Consider the following 19,912-nt stretch of genomic DNA (forward strand, 5'->3'; position numbering starts at 1 on the left):
CGCCACGCGGCGCGAGCCCCGCCAGCTCGCCGAGCACCTGCCCGGGGCGGGGCCTTCGACGGAGACGCGCTTCCGATTGGCGCGGAGGCGGCGAGGGGGCGTGGTCACCAGCGGCCCCGCCCCCTCCCCGGCTGGCTACTTAAGCGAGTCCGACGCCGCCTTTGCGCTCACAGCGTCTCGGCACCGCCTGGGGCTAGGAGGGCGCCGCGACCCCCGCGCGCTAGGGCGACCCCGGCAGCCTCGGCCACCATGCCGCGCTCTTTCCTCGTCCGGAAGCCCGCCTGCTCCCGCCGGAGGCCCAACTACAGCGAGCTGCACGACTCCTCCCTGGGTGGGTAGACGCGGAGCCGCCGAGCCGTCGGGGGAGGGTCCGGGAGAGTCCGAGGGGGGCTGCCCCGGGGCATCTGGGGGAGGGAGATCTGCGGCCCCAGTTGACGACGCTGGTCAGAGGACCGGGCCTCAGGGAAGGTGGCGAGAGGGCTTGGGAAGTGGAGCAGGTGGGTCCGCCAGTCCTGCATGGAGGGGCAGGGGTCTTGGGCTGGGGGGACTTTTTAGTGGGGAGCAGGGAGTGCAGGGACCCGGGGTCTAGAAATGAGAGGAAGGGGCTAGTGCCAGGAGAGACAGCCTGACAGTGGCTGTGAAGAATCCCAAGTAGAACTGAGGGTGGGGGCGTGGGGGAAGAGTTACGTGTAGATGGGGCCGAGGACCGGGTGGTAGTTCTGTGACCCCGGAGCTGGGACCCTGAGCAGGGGCTGCTGCTGGTCTAGGGGTTCTGGGGGACCCAGGAGGAGGAAGACCTGGGAATGACGCCCTTGAACTGGGCCTGTTAAGTGGGACCTTTCGGTGAGATTGGAGATTCTGGGGTTGAAGCGAGAGAACTGGGTGACTGGGTGAGGAAGGGGCTTTGGGAGAGCAGAAACCTGGTCTCTCCTGTTCCTAACTTTTTTATTCACTTAATTTGTATTTAGAGCACGAGGCCCATTCTCCCCCACAGTGGGCCCCCGACTGATGTTTGTTGACTGACTGGCCGACCTAATGCCTGATCCTGTCTTCTTTCTGGCTCTCCACAGAGTTCACCTTCCAGCAGCCTTATGACCAGGCCCACCTGCTGGCGGCCATCCCGCCCCCCGAGGTCCTCAACCCCACAGCCTCCCTGCCCACGCTCATCTGGGACTCGCTCCTGGCGCCCCACGCCCAGCCGGTCAGCTGGGCCTCTCTGCTGCCCCAGGAGGGCCCAAAGGCCGCCGAGCTGACCTCCCTGTCAGACGAAGACAGCGGGAAGGGCTCCCAGCCCCCCAGCCCGCCCTCGCCGGCTCCCTCGTCCTTCTCTTCCGCCTCAGCCTCCTCCCTGGAGGCCGAGACCTACGCTGCCTTCCCCGGCCTGGGCCAGCCGCCCAAGCAGCTGGCGGTGCTCGCGGTGGCCAGGGACCCCCAGTCCCGCAAGGCCTTCAACTGCAAATACTGTGACAAGGAATACGTCAGCCTGGGGGCCCTCAAGATGCACATCCGGAGCCACACGCTGCCCTGCGTCTGCGACACCTGCGGCAAGGCCTTCTCCAGGCCCTGGCTGCTGCAGGGTCATGTGCGCACGCACACAGGTGAGCCCGCTTGCTGTCCTCATTTCCAAGGTGGAAACTGAGGCCCCGAGTCTCCCTAATGTCAAGTTCAAGGGGTCAGGAGCCAGTTGGCAGAAAGTGACCAGCACTCATCTGTCGGCTAAACAGGTGGGCCAAGTAGATGCCCTGGCAAGTCCCTCCTGTGTCTCAGCCACATGGGATGCCTTAGGGCGGGGTCTGTGCAAGGTGCCACCTTTCGGTCAGGTGTAAAGGGGCCTCCCTGTCCCACCCCCCCTCAGCAAGGCAGGATTTTGTCAGGCCCCCCCCCCCACCTGCTTTCAGAACTGTTTTAAACCTTAGGCTGGTATTTCACCTGAGTCTCAGTTTCCTCACCTGTAAAATGGGCATCAGAATAGCTTTGGAGTTTCTTTGCTCCCACGTGAGAGAGCACGTACCGAAGCACACTGGCAAGTGCTGGGTGCCTGATAAACTCTCCCTGAACTGGGATGGGAGTTGCTGTTGATTCCGCTGTCATGCTGTGTGACCTCGGGCAAGTCTCTGAGCATCAGAAGTTGATAACACAGGCCTTGTTCGGGTGACCGGGAAGGTTCAGCAGCTTGTTAATCACTTCATGACGGTTCTCAGATCTGCTCTCCCCACCCCCCAGGGCGGAGTGGATCCACTTAATCCCATCATTCAGACTGGTGGGGGGGGGGCGGACAGCTTTGCTGGTAGAAAACTCAATCATGTCTTAATGTTGCAAAAACCAAATAGGCAGAAAATTGTGGAAGAGGGTCACTTCTTCCCTTTAACTTTCTGGAAATGGGGAGGCAGAAAATTGTGGAAGAGGTTCACTTTCTTCCCTTTAACTTTCTGGAAATGGGGGAAAGTAGCCACTCTGTCTTTTCTAAACTGGGGAGGTAGAGGGCAGAATGTTTGGGGCTGCTCATTGGAGAGTGGCTGTTGAGGGAGAAAGTTCAAGGGTCACGACTATCAGCTGCAGGGTCAAGCTGGCTGGGCTGGAGCCTCAGTCCTGCCTCATCCTGGCCTGGTGGCTGCTGTGAGGGTCAGCGGGGCCTGGCATCTGCAGGCCTCCCCCAAAGCCTGCAGGCTGGGGCCCCCCCTTCTCGTACCTGCCACACAAATCGCCCACATTTTAACATGCAAAAGTCCAACTGCTTGTCCTCTCCCCCAGGCCCCGGGCTGCCTGCCCCACTGATGGTGGAGCTGCAGCCCTCAGGTTGCCCACCATGTGATCCCCCCAGCCCTTCTCCCCTCCCATCCGGATATTTTTTTTTTTCATTTTTATTTTAATGTAAAGGCATGACTCAGACAAAGCCCCGTTGAAATGCACCATTGCTGTCCTCCTCGGCGCCCATTGTGTGCCTTAATGGAGGGCCCAGGGGGTGGGGGCTGGGGGGGCGGGAGCAGGTGCCTGGGGTAGCGGTACCCTGCACCTGTTCGGGCCGCAGCTGCTGGCCCGCGGCGTGACAGCCCCTTTAATCCGGGGGGTATCGCATGTACAGGGCCCCCCTCGGCAGCCTTTGTCCCTGCCGGCCTGGTGCCGATTTCACACTCGCCAGGAGCACCATGAAGGCGTCTGGGGGGCAGGGTTTGGGGGTGGAGGTCTGTGCCCCCGGCTTGCTTGCACACACGGCCCAACCCGTCCTGCCTCACAGTGTCCCCTCCCTTGTGGTTTGGTTCATTGGCAATAATGAGTAAAGGGAGCCTTCACTGGGCACTTACTGGGTGGGAGGGTAACTCAGCGATCCACCGTCAGTGCTAGGAGCCAGAGGTACCATAGCCCCCGGCTTACAGATGAGGAAACTGAGGCACAGAGGGGTGAATCCACTTTCTCAGGTCACACCAGGAGAGCGGCTCGAGCCAGAGGCTGTGGCTGTAACCCTCTACCACTAGGGCTCTGGTGCTCACCAGGTGAGAGGGAGGGGCTCTCTGGGCCCTGGGGAAAACGGGACTACCCCCCTTCCAGGGCTGCACACAGTAGGGCCTTCGTTGGTGAGGGAGATGGCGCTCAATAACGGCGGAGCAGGTGCTCAGGCATCCTGCCCTCTTACCCTGACTCGGTGTCCCCACCCTGTCATCTGCCCCATGATACGGGGCCCAGGGCGGTGCTCTTTAAGTGCCTGCTGAGTGGGTGGGTCCCCGGCCTGGGCACCCAGCACCTGCCCCAGGCACCCAGCGTCCTCCCATCAGAGCCCTTCTTGAGTTCCAGCCTGGGATTAGCAAGTGGGATGTGGCCGGGAGGCCTGTCAGGCTAGGGTGGAAGGAGAGGAGAATGGTTTTTGGAAGAAGCAGATTCACCATGATAGAATAGTGCCTGGCATGTAGTAGAAGCTCAATAAATATTTGTCAGATGAATTAATATTATAATATTATGACTTTATTTGGAGAATGAGACATTCTCCCTATCCCCACGCCCCCCTAAAAACCCAAAAGACCCTGTACTCAGGATGTTTTGGGAATGTAAACTGTCTTCTTGGTTGGGGCAAGGATTTTGAAAAGCTGGCAAACAGCATAATCTGGTCATTGAGAGGTCAGACTCTCCTGGGACATCTGTATTTTGAACAGATCTATTCATGTAACAAGCATTTATTGAGCACCTACTGTATACCAGGCCCTGCAGGCCCTGTAAGACTCTTCGCCAGCACAGCCTTGGTTGGGCCACATGTGGAGGGGCTTCAGTAAGGAATCAAGTCCCCATAGCTCCTTGGGGGTCCCTGGGCCAGGGGCTCAGAACTTTGAATGGACTCGGGGTGGGGGAGCACCCTTACGGGACTCTCAGTCTGACTGGGGGACAGGCAAGAAGACTTGAAATGTCAGCACAGTGCCCTGGTGGGCAGGCATCTGGCAGAGCCCAGAGGAGGGGCCTAGTAGCCTGGGGTGGGGGTGGGGAGGCCTCTGAAGCCTGCCTCTTAATCTTTGTCCCCAAAGTAAATCAGGAATGACTTCAGTACTGATTATAAGGGACACCACCAGCAGCCTCCCTTGTCTGAGAGGTGGTATCTGTGGTGTTAAAATCAAGGGCTCTGGAGTCAGGCTGCTTGGTTCCTGCTGTGTGACTCTGAATATGCTACTTAACCTCTCTGTGCTCCAGTTTCACCATCTCTAAAATGTGGACGACAGGGTGGCAATGGGGAGTAAATGGGTTAACACAGTAAGTGCTCATTGTGCTCTGGTGTTGGCTGAGCTCCTCCCAGGGCAGGCACAGTGGGTTTAAGTGCCAAATCCTACCTCCTTGCAATCACCACCCCTGTGAGTGGGGCATGACAGACGATTTTGCAGATTAGAAGCTCAGAGAAGCTGGACGACTTGCCCAAGTTCACACAGCAGGGAGTGGCAGAGCTCCCAATTGAATCCAGACCTTTGGACACCGGGTGTTTCATGGCCTGGTTTCTGGGCTCACAGCAGGATTTGTTTAGGGTTGGGGGTGAGCTGGGCGCTAAAGGCTGGGGGCGGATGTATAGGGATTTCTGGGGTTTGGGAAGGCACAGGGGGTGACTTAGGAGCAGGAACTAGAGCCATCTATTTGACTACCCCCCCTCCCTCGATCCTCGGTCCCCTCCTTTCTAAAACAATAATGCCTGCCTTCTCGGGGCTGTTCGGGAGGACTGAAACCATGCAGGCACTTTGGTATCACGCCTGGCACACAGTAGGCGCTCCGTAAATGTCCGCGGTTGTCCTGCGCGATCCCAGCCGGTCTCACTCAACGCGCTCTTGCTTTGCGCCCCAGGCGAGAAGCCCTTCTCCTGCTCCCACTGCAGCCGCGCCTTCGCCGACCGCTCCAACCTGCGCGCGCACCTGCAGACGCACTCGGACGTCAAGAAGTACCAGTGCAAGACCTGCGCGCGCACCTTCTCCCGCATGTCCCTGCTGCACAAGCACGAGGAGTCGGGCTGCGCGGGGGGCCCCCGCTGACCCCCGGGGCCCCTTTCGCCTCTCCAGACCCCCTTTCCCGCCGCTCCAGAAGGAACCCCTGCGCCCTTCTCGCTGCCACGGGCTCCCCTGCCGAGCGCGCCGCCTCTGGCCGCTTTGGCGCCGCGGGACTCTGGTGAGAATCACGTTCCAGTTCTCTCCCCTCCGTCTGGGTGCCTCGGTGGGCTCAGAGAGAGGCCATTCTGCGGACATGCCCGGCGGCTGGGGAGGGGGCAGCTTGCAGCAGAGGGCCCCGGCAGCCGCTGCCCGAGTCGTTGGCCCTTCTGGGCTGGTTTGTGTATCCAGAGCTGTTTGGATACAGCTGCTCTGAGCTTCAGGACAAAAGGCGGCAGAATGAGGAGGCTCCCAGCCCATTCGGGGACCCCAACGCCTTCCCCCTGCACCAAGGAACTCTCAGGCCACCCCTCCACGAGGTGTGACTAACTATGCAATAATCCCCCCCAGGTGTGTCCAGGGGGCCTGGGGGTGGGGGGTGGGCGCCAGACACCAAGACGTGTCTAGACCCCGAGATGCCCCAGGCCCGGGCAGCTATTTCGGCCTCGTGATGGTCACAGGGGCACCTGTTTCACGGGCAATTTAACAACTTCTCAAAAGGGACTGTGAGTAATTGCTGTCACTTGTCAGGGGCCCAAGTGGGCGCTTCAGCCTGACCCATGTGTCTCCCAGAACTATTTTGGGGGTCCAACAGGTGGGCCTGGGAGGAAGATGTTTACATTTTTTTAAGGTACACTGGTATTTATATTGCAAGCAACATTTTGTACTAGGGAAACATTTTTGTATAGTTATATGTACAGTTTATTGATATTCAATAAAGCGGTTAATTTATATTAAAAAAATCTCTACTTGGTTTTATGGAGGAGCCGGGTATTTTAAAGGGTCTTCAGGAAGCAGAGAGTGGGGGCAAGAATTTCTGGAACTCAGATATTTCTGACGGCAGCCTTAAATCTCGTTTTTGGAAACATGGTGTGGGTTTGGCTGTTTTGGGATCTTGTGCAAAATGGCTTTGCCTCACAGTAGGTGACTCTCCACACTGGCGCGCTTATTCTCTCTCCCTTGAATTTTGGAGCTGGCCAAGCCCAGGGGGTGAACCCCGACTTCGCTGGGTCTGATCCACCAGACAGGCCGGAGCTCCGACCTGATGGGCAGGGGTTGGCTGCTGCTCGCAGATGTGGGAGCGGAATGCGGGGAGCCGGAGGGAGTCAGAGGATGTCCTTCCGGCTTCCAGGGCTCTGGCCCCTGCTCCGGCCACCCTGTCGGCCCCACACCTCCGTCTGGCTGCCGGGTACCAAATGGCCTTTGATGCAAGGAAATTGACCGGCTGGAGCCAGGAGGGCGAGAAGCCGGGCCAAAGGGTAGGGGTCGCTCCGCTTCCTGCTCCCAGGAGCCGGGGAGATGGTGGCTCGTATCCTGGGCTGGGGCAATTCACCCCCGGCTGGCTGGCGGGGGTGACCTCACCTCTGGAGACCTCCTGGGGCCGGGAGAAAATGAGTGTCCGTTCAGGGCACAAAAGGTGCAGAAGGTGCCAGTTTCCTGCGGGGAGCTGAGCAGGCGTCGCAGAGCTTCGGAGCCCCAGAGTCAGGCTGGGGGTGGGGGGAGCGTCGTGTTCCAAAGGAGAGATGATTCTTTCTTCTAAACAGGAAATGGTGACCCGCAGGCCAGCAGGCCGGGAGCAGCCCTTAATGACTTGCAGCTTTCCTTCCAAAAAAAAAAAAAAAAAACGGTTCTCTAACAATCGCCAAATTGTGGCAGGCCTCCCTGAAGGGAAGTGAGGGAGCTGAGGCTGGGGAAGGGGTGGGGGCCGCCCCCCCCCCCCCCCCCCCCCGTGTGCTGAAGGCCTACTGTGTGCCGGGCAGTCTACAGCCGCTAGGCAGGACATGCTCACTTCGATGGTGACAGGCCACCCAGGCAGGAGGTGGCAGAGCGGGATTTGAGGCAGGGTCTTCCCGGCCCCCATCTGGCTCTCGGGGCCCGGGCAAGGCTCTCTCAGATCCCCAGTTTCTGCCTCCATAGAATGGGGACAGCGCCTTCGTCCCTGGGCGACGGTGGAGAGGCCGCAGTCCGGTCAGGATAGGTGACACTGCGTGCAGGCTCCGTTCTAGGGCTCCCGGGCTTGTGCTGGAGTGGGGGAGCCAGAAAACAAACGAGTAATTAAAGCAACAAGAGGCTTCCCTCCACCAACGGTGCCACGATGGCATCAGAGCCCCCCAGGCGGGTCCCCCAGAGAAGGCTGCTGGAGGCGGAGACCAGGGGACTGGAAGGCAGCGGGCGGGGGAGGAACAGCAGGTGCTAAGGCTGGAGGCAGGAACGAGCCTGCCCCCTGGAGCACCGGAAAGACCAGAGCGCTGGGAGGGGCGGGGCACCCAGGGGATCTGCAAGCCGAGGGTGCCGTGGCGCCCTGGGCGGTGCACGCAGGGGAGGGCGGCCTCTAGCAAGAAAATATTTTTAAAAACCAAACAGGGCGATCCTGTGAGAAGGCTGGAGGGGAGAGCGGGTGGCGGCCTGGCCCAGGATGGTGGCTTAGGGGAAGGAGAGCAGATCTGAGACGCATCGGTTGTGCCAAGCAAGCACACGGCACCCCGGGGGCTCTCAGGGAGCGCGAGGTACTTGGCTTTTTAAAAGGGAAGGTTGGACATGGCGGTGGGGGGTGGGCGCTGCCAAAAAGAATGAGGACCCCCCCCAAATGGATGTCCTCATATGGAACACCCCCAGGCCATACCCTTAAGTAAGAAATGACCCGCGGGGCTGGGGTGGGGGAATGGGGAGTCAGCCTAATGGGTGCGGAGTTTCTGTTTGGGTTGATGGAAAGGTTTTCTGTTTTTTATTTCTCTGCCCTTCTCCCCGCCCCCGCCCAATGGAAAGATTTTGATAATGGATGGTGGTAGTAGCTCAACTCTGTGAATGTAATTAATGTTATGAATTGTAGGCTTGAAGGTGGCTAAAGTGGGAAATGTTATATACGTTACCCAATTAAAACAAAAATGTGCAGAACACGCTGCCCTTTGTAGGAAGAAAAGGGGTGGAAATAAGCATGCCTGGTCATACTCGTTTGATTTGCATACAGAAACTCTGGAAGGATTAACAATAAACTAAGAAAAGTAGGTCCCTAGGGGTCTGCAAGGGGAAGGATGGGGGCACACAGGACCAATTGAGAGGACAAAGGAGACTTTTTTAAGTTTGAAAACTTTATTTTGAAATAATTTCTAACTGACAGAAAATTTGCAAGAAAAGTACAATAAACTGGAACCCTTCACTCAGATTTCCTAGATGTTAACATTTTATTACGTGCTGCTTCTCTGTGTATACACAGAGACATTTATTTCTGAACCATTTGACAGTGAGTTGTAGTCATGACACCCCTTTACCACCAAATACTGCAGCATGTACTTCCTAAGAGCAAGCACGTGCTCTTACATAACCACAATTCAGTGATCACGTCGGGAGATTTAGCCTTGCTGCAGGGCTATCATCTAATCCAATCACAGTGAAATCTCTCCAACTGTCCCAATAACGTCCTCGATCACATTTTGGGGGAGGAAGAGTGGATACAACAGCCAGGATCATTAAATATTGTATTTAGTGGTAAATCTTCAGTCTCTTTTATTCTGGATCTGCCTTTCTTTGTCTTTGGGGACCTTGACATTTTTGAGGAGTAGCTTTTATAGAGAATGTCCCCCTTTGGGTTTTCCTGATGTTCTCACACATTTAAGTCTGGGTTGTGCACTTTGGGCAGGGACCACCAAAATGGCATTTTGTCTTTCTTAGTGCAAGTTATCACGAGGTCGGTGAGGGCAGTTTGTCCCATTACTGGGGACGTTAACTTGGACCACTTGATGAGGATGGTGGCTGGCAGGGTGCTCCTGCAGACAGTTCCTCTTTTTCCCCCGGGTAGTTGGTAAGAATCTTGTGGGGAGCGACTTTGAGATTGTGTGACTATCCATTGCTCTTCAGTCTTCCACCCTTGAGTTGTAGCCTCCACTGGTGATTTTTGCCTAAATCAGTGATTTCTACGATGACTGCCAAACAGTGATTTTATCTAATTCCGTCATTCCGTCTATTTTACTGGTTGGCTTTTTACTGGAGGGAGGAATTTTCCCTCCTCCATCCTGGCAGCGGCTCAGGGCTGTGGGGTTCGGGGCGAGTGGGCAGGGGGCAGCGCAGTAGCTCCTGCCCTGGGCTTTTCTTTAAAAGGAGTCCAGGAAACAAACTGGCTGTAAAGCCGGTCTCTGAGCAAGTAAGTGTCCAGGCAGGCAGGGCTGGGGCTGGGGCCACCTCTGGGCACATCTAGACCCCATTAGTGGTGTGTCAACTACCTAGGGGCATCCCCTGAGCTGGTACAGGGGTACCTTGGAGGGTGGGAGTCTAGCTCATCCTTGGGTATTTAGAATAGACAAATTCATAAAGAAATTATTCTCATTTACAAAAATCAAGAGTAGATGTGAGGCCCTCTCCTGATGCCTTCACTTTCCCAGCAGTGAGGCTGCAAAGAGCTTGGTTTACATCTTTCTGGATTAAAAAATAAACAAATCCGTTTACATGCACACATGGTTCTCATCTCACCCACAGGGAACACCAAAGGCCCCACGATCCAGCCCTCATCACGCCCACCTCGCCCCCCTGCACGCCCGCCCGCCCGCCCCCCTTGCTTGTCCAGCCAACCAGGCTCCTCGCTGCTCGTCAGGCCCGGGAGGCTCACTGCCTCTCCAGGGCCTTTGCACTTGCTGGAACAGCTCCCTCCGCCGCTTCATTCGCTCTCTGCTCCAATGTCCCTCCCCAAAGAGCCTTCTCCCAGCCCTACACGCTCCCTTTTCATTCCAGCCTCCTCCCGTTTTGTTTTCTCCCCATAGCACTTGACGCCATCTGACAAACTGTGTATTTCCCTTTTCACAGTTTCACTGCTGACACTTCCTAGTTCACCTGTCTCTTCCACCAGAAGGTCAGCTCGCGCAGGTGGGCACTTTGTCTGCTTTGCTCCCCACTCCATCATGAGTATCTCATGACTTGCATGCAGGAAGCACCCAATCAGACAATTTGTTGAAGGAAGAGTGAACGAGTATACGTGCCCCCAGAGGACACACGGCATGACCGCCACCCTTATGGGGCACTAACTATGTGCCAGGTACTGTGCTGAGTGCCCCACCTAGAGAAATTCATGAAGTCTTCTCTACCTACCCAAGAAAGAAGACACTGAGGCCCAAAGAGGTTAAGTAACATGCTCAGAGTCACACAGCAAGTAGGTGGCAGAGCTAGGACTTCTTTTATTACTGACATTATTATTTTTTCCTAGTTTTGGGGTGGGAGTGTAATTAAAAAAATGTGTTTTTTTCTCAAAATTGAAGTAAAACAGAGTCACGATCTTTACCCAACACATTTAGAAAATTCCAGGGGCAGAGGGCCCCATCTTATCCTTTAACAAATTTCTAGATACCGTGTTGCACTGCACATCCCAGCCAGGTGAGCAGTCAAAGGTGTGGGTAGATTTTGGGGCTAGGAGAGGCAGGGAAATGGGAGCTCAGCCCCTGGCTGGTAGGTGGGTGGGGTAGCGGGTGTTCTGTACCTCCAGACTGGGCACCCAGCTTATACGAAAGGCCACTGACCTCCTTTCTGTCCCCATGACTTGGCCTTTTTCATGTAAGTGGAATCCTAGGCAAGGCCTTTTGTGACTGGCTTCCTTCACCAAGCGCCACGCTTCCGACGTGTATCCATGTTGTAGCACAGATCACCACCTCATTCTTTTCATGGCTGAAAAATATTCCATCCCTTGGATATACCACATTTTGTTTATCTGCCCATCAGTCAATGATCGTTTTAGGTTCTTTCTCCTTTTTAGACTCTTACGGAGAAGGCTGCTGTGAACATTCCCATAAAGGTTTTGGCGTAGACCACAAGCCACGAATGAGAGAGTCCCAACGGCTCCACGTGCTCGCCAGCACTTGTTATTACCAGTTTTTAAATTATTATTATTTTTTAAAGATTTATCTGTTTATTTCTCCCTCCCCACTCCACCCCCACCCCCGCCTTGCTGTTTGCACTCACGGTCTGCTCTTTGTGGGCTCTCTGTGTCTGCTCGTTGTCTTTTTTTTTTTTTTTAAGGATTTATTTTTTATTTATTTCTCTCCCCTTACCCCCGCCCACCCCGGTTGTCTGTTCTCTGTGTCCATTTGCTGCGTCTTCTTTGTCCGCTTCTGTTGTCGTCAGCGGCACGGGAATCTGTGTTTCTTTTTGTTGCATCATCTTGTTGTGTCAGCTCTCCGTGTGTGCGGCGCCATTCCTGGGCAGGCTACGGTTTCTTTCGCACTGGGTGGCTCTCCTTATGGGGCGCACTCCTTGCGTGTGGGGCTCCCCTATGTGGGGGACACCCCTGTGTGGCAGGGCACTCCTTGCACGCATCAGCACTGCGCGTGGGCCAGCTGCACACGGGTCAAGGAGGCCCGGGGTTTGAACCGCGGACCTCCCATGTGGTAGACGGAAGCCGTAACCACTGGGCCAAGTCTACTTCCTCATCTTCTTTTTCAGGAAGCACCGGGAACTGAACCTGGGGCCTCCCATGTGGGAGGGAGGCATCTAATCGCTTGAGCCACCTCTGCTCCCTCAGTTTTATTATTTTTTATTTTAGCTGTATGTGTAACAGCTTTCTCAAGATGTAACTGACATACTGCTAAACGTAAGGTACAAAATATGACAAGTTCTTACTCGTCCTGGTTATGTACATAGAAGTGGAATTGCTGGCTCACTGGGAACCCTACGGTTAGGCACCAGGATTTGAACTGGGGTCTGCCCTGTCCCAGGGCCAAGATGATCTGGAGAAGGCAAGGCCACGGTGCCCCAGTGGGACTGTCAGCCCCGCCCCTCCTCTCCTGGCTCTTCTCCGGGCCGGTCACGTCTAGGGAAGGTCTGAGGCTCCAGCTCCCAGGCCCTGAGACTTCGCTCAGGCCTCCCTGCATCCAGCACACAGGCTCTGGGCCCCGGCTGTGCGCCAGGCCCTCTCATAGACACTCATGATGCGACCGTGAACAGACACACCAGTGCCTGTTCGCTGGGAGCTCACAGTCCAGGGAGCGGAGTGGCATTACCTAGACTAAGGCAGGTGGCCGTGGGAGAGCCAGGGGAGGCGCTAACTGAGTCGGGGCGGGGGCGTTCTGGGGAGCCCTTCCAGAGGAGGGGAAGGGGTAGGCTTAGCCGGCAAGGGAACCTGAGTGCGAGGAGGGGTCCCGGGCCGCCGGCCCACCCGTGAGAAGGGCCTGAGATGGGAATGTGCTGGGCCTGCTCAAGAAATGGCGAGAGGCGTGAGCGAGGGCGGGCTGGGGCCGGCCCCACAGGGCCTCGCGCCCTGGCCAGGTGTTTGGCTTTTATTCTAAGCCCCGGGAAGTCACCAAGGGAAGCCGCAGGGGGATTTTATGCGGAGGAGTGACTTTGTCTGACTTCCCTCTGACTGAGGGGACCTGAAAGGAAGTGGAGACCAGAGAGGAGGCACCTGCAGGCCCCAGCTTCCGGGGGAGAGCTGGCAGGGGGCAGGAGGGGGAGTCGGGGGGCGGGGTAGGTGAGAGCTGACTTTGTGGAGGGACTGATGGAATGGGGGGTGGGGGCGGGGACGAGGCCCAAGAAGGTTCCAGCACTCCCAGCTTTGGGCTGGAGACACGGAAAGGCGGGGAGGGTGGTGGTGGCGCCAATGCCAAAACGGAGTCCTCAGGAGGGGCGACAGGAGAATAAAGAAACGTATCCCCAAATCATATTCTTCTCAGGGGACCCTCCCAGCCACCTCTATCAGACCTGAAGTCCCTCACGCCAGCCACCGAATGGACAGACCCTGGACTCTGCGTCCCCCTGCCCCACGCCCACCCCCTCCCCCACCAGACCGTGCACTGCAAGAGCGCAGGACCTGAGCAGGCGCACAAGAAACGTTTGCTGGGCGGCAGACTTGGCCCAGTGGTTAGGGCGTCCGTCTACCACGTGGGAGGTCCACGGTTCAAACCCCGGGCCTCCTTGACCCGTGTGGAGCTGGCCCATGCGCAGCGCTGATGCGCGCAAGGAGTGCCGCGCCATGCAGGGGTGTCCCCTCGTAGGGGAGCCCCACGCGCAAGGAGTGCACCCCGTAAGGAGAACCGCCCAGCGTGAAAGAAAGTGCAGCCTGCCCAGGAACGGTGCCGCACACACGGAGAGCTGACACAGCAAGATGACGCAGCAAAAAGAGACACAGATTCCCGTGCCGCTGACAACAACAGAAGCGGACAAAGAAGAAGACACAGCAAATAGACACAGAGAACAGACAACTGGGGTGGGGGTGGGGGAAATAAATAAATAAATAAAAACATAGAGGTCCAAGGGGCAGGAAATAATTCCTCTAACTAGAGACCCTTCTAGAATGTTTTCAGACATAAATACAGACCCATGTTAGCATCTGTGTCTGGTGGCCTCTGCGGAGACCCGGGGACAGGGGCACAGGGCCCCAGGGGGACGGACGTAACACCTTTTTCTCTCTTGAACTATCTGAAATTTTTTTAAAAACATAAATGTATACATGGCAGAAGTGTTCAGCTCAGTGGCCCCCTTCTTTTTTTCAAACTGAACCCACCTGTCTGACCAGCACCTAGCTCAAGAAACAGAACCTTCCAATCCTGCGGAAACCAGCTTTTTTTGCTCAATTTTATTTTTGTGAGTGTCTCCATGTTGTGGAGGACACAGCAGGAATTTCTTCCTCTTTAGTGCTGAGTCACATTCCATTGTCCACTTGCCCCACAGTTTGTTTATTCATTTTCCAGCCAATGGACATTTGAGTCGTTGCCAATTTTTTGCGATTATGAATAAAGTCACTACATGGATTTTTGCATGAACTCAAATTTTCATTCCTTTGGGGTCTATACCTAAGAGTGGGGTCGTTGGGCTCTCTGGGGAGCATGTGCTTAAATGTGTAAGAAGCTGCCAATCAATTTGCCAGGGTGCCCTGCCGTTTTGCATTCTCACCAGCAACGTCAAAGGGAGTTCCTGTTGCTTCAGTACTTGGTAATTACCAGTTTTTATTTTTCATTTTAACCATTCTTTTTTTTTTAAAGATTTATTTTACTTAATTCTCTCTCCCTTCCCTCCCCCCCATTGTCTGCTCTCTGTGTCCATTCACTGTGTTCTTCTGTGTCCACCTGCATTCTTGTCAGGAGGCACCAGGAATCTATGTCTTTTTGTTGCGTCATCTTGCTGCGTCAGCAACCCCTGTGTGCGGTGCCACTCCTGGGCGGGCTGCTCTTTTTTTGCGTGGGGCGGCTCCCCTTGAAGGTGCACTCCTTGTGTGGGGCTCCCCTATGTGGGGGGCACCCCTGCGTGGCATGGCACTCCTTGCATGCATCAGCACTGAGTGTGGGCCAGCTCATCACACAAGCAAGGAGGACTTGGGAATCGAACCCTGGACCTTCCATATGGTAGGTGGATACTTTATCAGTTGAGCCACATCTGCTTCCCTATTTTAGCCATTCTAATAGGTGAGTATGCGTGTGTAACAGCTTTCTCAAGATGTAACTGTCATATAATAAATGCCATAAACAAAGTATAAAATTTGATAACTTTGACCTAAGTATATACCTGTGAAATGATCGTCATAGTTAAGACGGTGAACATGTCCATCGTCCTCCAAAGTCTCGCTGTGCCCCGTGGCAATCCCCCTTCCCTCCTCCCTCTCCCTTCCCTCTCTTCTCATCCTCCCTCCCTCCCCAGGTTACCAATGATCTGCTTTCTGTCATTATTGATTAGTTTGCATTTTCTGGAATATTTTATCATACAGTATGTTTTCTTTTGAATCTGGTTTCTTTCACTCAGCATAATTATTTTGAGATTTATCCATGTTGCAGAATATATGAACAGTTCATTCCTTTTTATTGCTGAGTAGTGTTCCATTGGAGGGATGAACCATTCACTTTTTGATGGGCATTTGGTCTGTTTCCAGTTTTAGGTCATTACAAATAAAGCTGCTATGAACCTTCATTACCAGTCTTTGTGTGGGCATATATTTGCATTTCTCTTAGGGGGATACATAGGAGAGTGATTGCCAGATAAGTATAAACTTGTAAACTTGTTTGATAAGTGTAAACTTAACTTTTTAAGAAACTATTTCCCAAGTGGTTGCACTATTTTGCATTCCCACCAGCCGAGCACCAGGGTTCCAGTTCCTCCACGTTTGGTCTTTTAAACTCTAGCCATCCAATGTGGTTTTAATTTGCATTTCACTAATGACTAATGATGGTGAGCCTCTTTCCATGTGCTTTTTATCACCCATATCTTTCTTTTTTTTTTTAATTATTTATTATTTTTTTAAAAAATTACATTATGAAAAATATGAGGTCCCATTCAACCCCACCGCCCCCGCCCCCCACTCCCCCCACAGCAACACTCTCTCCCATCATCATGACACATCCATTGCACCTGGTAAGCATATCTTTCATTCAACATGTTTTCCCATTTTTAAATCAACCTTTCTTATTGTCGAGATTTCAGAGTTCTTTGTCCAATCTACAAGCCCTTTATCAAATATGGGTTTTGCAGAGACGGTTTCCCTAGCCTGTGGGGATTTCTTTTCTGACGCTGTCCTTCGCCCACTCCTCCACTGGGCTAGTCAGTGCTCTCGCCGAGGCTTACGAGGGCTGTGCGTTTCTACCCATCTTCAGGTTCTGACTACAGACCCTGCCTGCTCAGGAGGCTGCAGCTGGAGATGGCGTGGAGAGAGGTTGTCTAATTAAGGAGCAAATTCTACCTCTGCCCTTTATGGCGTCTCGCAGCCTCAGTTTCCTCATTTGTCTCCTGGGGATAAAGCAAAGCAGCTCGTGTTGTTTGTGAGTTTCCACATTGAATATGCCGGGAACACTGACTGGCCGATGATGACTGTCATTTCATTGCTGTCACTGTCCAGAGGTGGTTTAGAGTGCAAGATTGGTGTCAAACCCCAGCTCTGCCGCTCCCTGGCTGCACGACCTTGGACAAGAGGCTTCCCTCACTGGAAACTGGTTGATAGGAGGGATAAATACACGAGCGCCTGGTAAAGCACTCAGCACTGAGTACGTGCTCAACCAGCGTTAGAGAGGAATGTCATTGAAGGTGTCGCCACATGGCCACGAGCTCCCAGGAAGAATCCCACCACTAACCGGTGTGGGGGTGGACGCTGGCCGCCAGCCCTTCCTTCCTCTCTTCCCGCCCCCGCTCCTCCCACCAGGCCCTGTGTGGGATGCTGGGGAGTCAGATGAATGCTACCTGGCCTGGCACCTGTCACATCAACGTGCCGTGCCATTATGAGTGCCAGAGACCCCAGTTCAAATCCTAGCTCGGCACCAACCTGCTGCAGGACTTTGAACAGGCATTTTAATCCCTCTCAGCCTCAATCATCTCTGGAAAATCAGCTGGAAAGGGGCATTATAGAGATTCCTGGGCTCCGCCGAGTCTGTAGGCTCTGTGAGATGTGCCTACAGTAAATGATTAAGAAATGAGAGCTAAGCAGGCTCCCGCCCCAGGGCCTTTGCACGTGCTGCTTCTTCTACCTGGAACCCCCTTCTTTGGAAGCTCACCTGACTCCAATTCTTAAAGAAACCTCACCTGACTGTTCTAAGAGCCACTTCCCGTCCTCCCCACCCCTTTCGGTTCTATTCCCCCTCCCCTGCTGTAGCGTTCCCCACAGCACCCACCACTATCTGAGCCTTTATTTTAGGTGTTGATCAATGCCGGGCTCCGCACTGGAACGTCAGCCACAGGAGGGCAGGGAGTGCTGGGCCCTCCTAGAGCAGAGCCTGGCATCTAGTAGGTGCCCGGTACAGAGCCTGGGCTGTGATCTGTGTCATGTACCCGGCCCACACCCCCACTCCTATGGGACCTAGGGCAACTTAGTTCCACTCTCCGCACCTCCTTTCTCTCCAGCAAAAGGGGGCTCAGCGGAGGCCCTCCCCACCTAAGGTTTGCCGGGAGGTTCCGTGGCCGCTAGTCCCGGCCCTCGGAATAGGCTCATAGGCTCGGTACAAGCTGGCTGCGGGTTTTTTTTCTTTTTTCCCCTTCTTTTTCTTCTGCTCCCTCTCCTTCTTTTTTAAATTTATGTTGATGAATCTGGAATTCTCCAGGCTGCGCGGTGGGGGGAGCGGGCCAGAGGCCTCCGGCGGGCGGGGGGCCTGGCAGCCCGGGCGCCCCTCCAGGCCGCCGACACCCTCCCCCCGGCCCGCAGCGAGACGAATGCAGCACACGGCGGCCTTTATGAGGCCCGCAGACAGCGAGTCGCCAGGCTAACCCTGCGTGGAAAATTTCGGAGGTGGAAGGCAAGGCGCCTTAATGAGGGGGCCGCCAGCAGCGGCGGCGCGAGGGGCGCGAGGGGGCGGCGGGGGGCCCTGGCGGGAAATGTGAGCTGGGCCCTGCCCCCCGCCCCCGCGCATTCCCGGGCCCTCGGGGGACCCCGGCGCCCCGACGGGGGCAGCTTGAGGGAGCCCCGCTCCAGCCCCGCACAGCTTGGCTCTGCCGCCTCCGCACTCCCTGCGCCCCTCCCCTCTAAAGTGGGACCTGCCCTCCTAGGGTGGGTTTGGCGGGACCCTGCGCACGGGAGGCTGCCCCGGGTGGGCCATTTAGGAGCACAACGAGCAGGCTGAGTCAGCCACCAACTGAGATTGAGAGAATCAGGACCCATGGCACATTCAGACTTGGGGACTGCTCCCCACGGCCTGCAGGGCGACGGGCGCCGCAGCTTGAAATCAGGACAGTCCCTGAAAGCAGAAGCCGTCAGGTGCAGGCTTTGGGTCCAGGACCAGGCTTGGGCCACCCTGGGTGCCTCTTGGAACCTCCGTTTTCTCATCAGTCAATTGGGGATGTACCAGGCGCTGTACCCGACTTGGGGAAGAGGCTTCCAGGCCAGTGGGGACGATGGGGGGGAATCAGGTGGTCAGGCAGGTGGGCCCTGGGGCTGGAAGGAGCTGGAGGGCCGAGTGGGAGGATGCACGGAGGAAGAGAAGGCGGGTGGTCCCCAGCGTGGGGTGGGCAGAAAGGCGAGCTCAAGGAGGCCAGCGGCAGGTCTGTGCACCTGCTCTTCCCCGGACAGGACACTGTTCCCTGCACTGTTAGCCCCATGCGTTCCCCTCACTTCCTCTCTACTCAGAGGCCACCTCCTTAGAGAGGCCCGCCCAGAACACGTTTCTAAAACAGCCCCGTGGCCTGTCTCTCTGCTCCCACCCCTGATTTATTTTTCTTTATTTTATTATAGACCTATTTGCTCACTTGCTTCTTGTCCGCCTCCTCCACCAGACTCAGCTCCACGAGGTGGGCATGCATAGCTGTAGCCTCCCTTCCCAGCTGAGCACACAGTAGGTGCTCAATAAATGATTGAAGGAGGAACGAATGAATGGCTGCACAAAGCCAGCAGTGGAGGACTAAGTAAACCTTCCCTTTCTTCCCCATGATTCAGTTTCTGGTTTGTTTGGGACAGATTTCCTGAGCCACAGAGAGGCAGATGGACAGAAGGCCAGGGGAACAGAGGGCCGGGGCCCACCAGCGTTCCCTCCTCCTGGGGCCCAGCAGAAAGGAGGCTCACACTCAGAACCCCAGCTGGGCAGGCCTGTGCTACCTGCGCTGCCTGCTGTGGTGAGAAATCTCACACCCTCACAGGTTGTAAACCTGCAGCTCTGCCTCCCTCCTGGGCTGCCCCGGAGGTTCCCAGGGTCCCCAAGCTGGGTGATGTGCGTGGTGGTGGAGCCTCCTAGACCCTGGGCTTGTCTTCCTGGGGGCAGGACATGTCCTGGGTTCCCACAGACAGATAGCATAGAGGTCAAGGGTGAGCCAGCCTGGTTAGGCCATTTAGAGCTGTGTGACCTGGGGCAAGTTACCCAACCCTGCTGGCATAATAAAGTATAAATATGCAGTAATGTAGTACCTGCTTTTGTGCCATGATCCCTTTTCATGTTTTTTGTTTTTTGCTTTTTGTTGTTTGCACTTAGGGAGGCACTGGGAACCCAACGCAGGACCTCTGATATGGGAGGGAGGCACCTAATTCCTTGAGCCACCTCCATTCCCTGCTTTGTTATGTCTCTTATTGTGTTTTTCTTCTTGTGTCTTTGTTGTGTCATCTTGTTGTGTCAGCTTGCCGTGCCTTTCTGTCATACCAGCTCACTGTTTTACTCGCCCCCTTTAGGAGGCCCTAGGAAACTCCATCCCTGCTTTGTTGTGTCTCCCATTATGTTTTTCTTCTTGTGTCTCTAGTTATGTCAGGTTGCTGCACCTGCCTATCGTGCCAACTCGCTGTCTTCTTTATTTTTTCGTTTTTATTTTTTTAAAGATTTATTTTATTTATTTCTCTCCCCTTCCCCCCTCCCATTGTCTGCTCTCTTGTGTCCATTTGCTCTGTGTTCTGTGTCCGCTTGCATTCTCAGTGGCTCCAGGAATCTGTCTCTTTTTGTTGCATCATC

At 55.2% G+C, this 19,912-nt stretch overlaps 1 protein-coding gene across 1 annotated transcript; it reads left to right on the top strand.

Moving 5' to 3' along the window:
• The first annotated feature begins 151 nt into the window (after positions 1-151).
• Positions 152-6,346, top strand: SNAI1 (snail family transcriptional repressor 1). The gene is made up of 3 exons (XM_004462198.3): positions 152-331; positions 1,071-1,598; positions 5,308-6,346. The coding sequence occupies exons 1-3, from the start codon at positions 250-252 to the stop codon at positions 5,490-5,492; spliced, it is 795 nt and encodes a 264-aa protein (XP_004462255.1). The 5' UTR covers positions 152-249; the 3' UTR covers positions 5,493-6,346.
• Positions 6,347-19,912: the final 13,566 nt, after the last annotated feature.

Source organism: Dasypus novemcinctus, chromosome 24 (genome assembly GCF_030445035.2).
Source record: "Dasypus novemcinctus isolate mDasNov1 chromosome 24, mDasNov1.1.hap2, whole genome shotgun sequence".
NCBI classification, from domain to species: domain Eukaryota; kingdom Metazoa; phylum Chordata; class Mammalia; order Cingulata; family Dasypodidae; genus Dasypus; species Dasypus novemcinctus.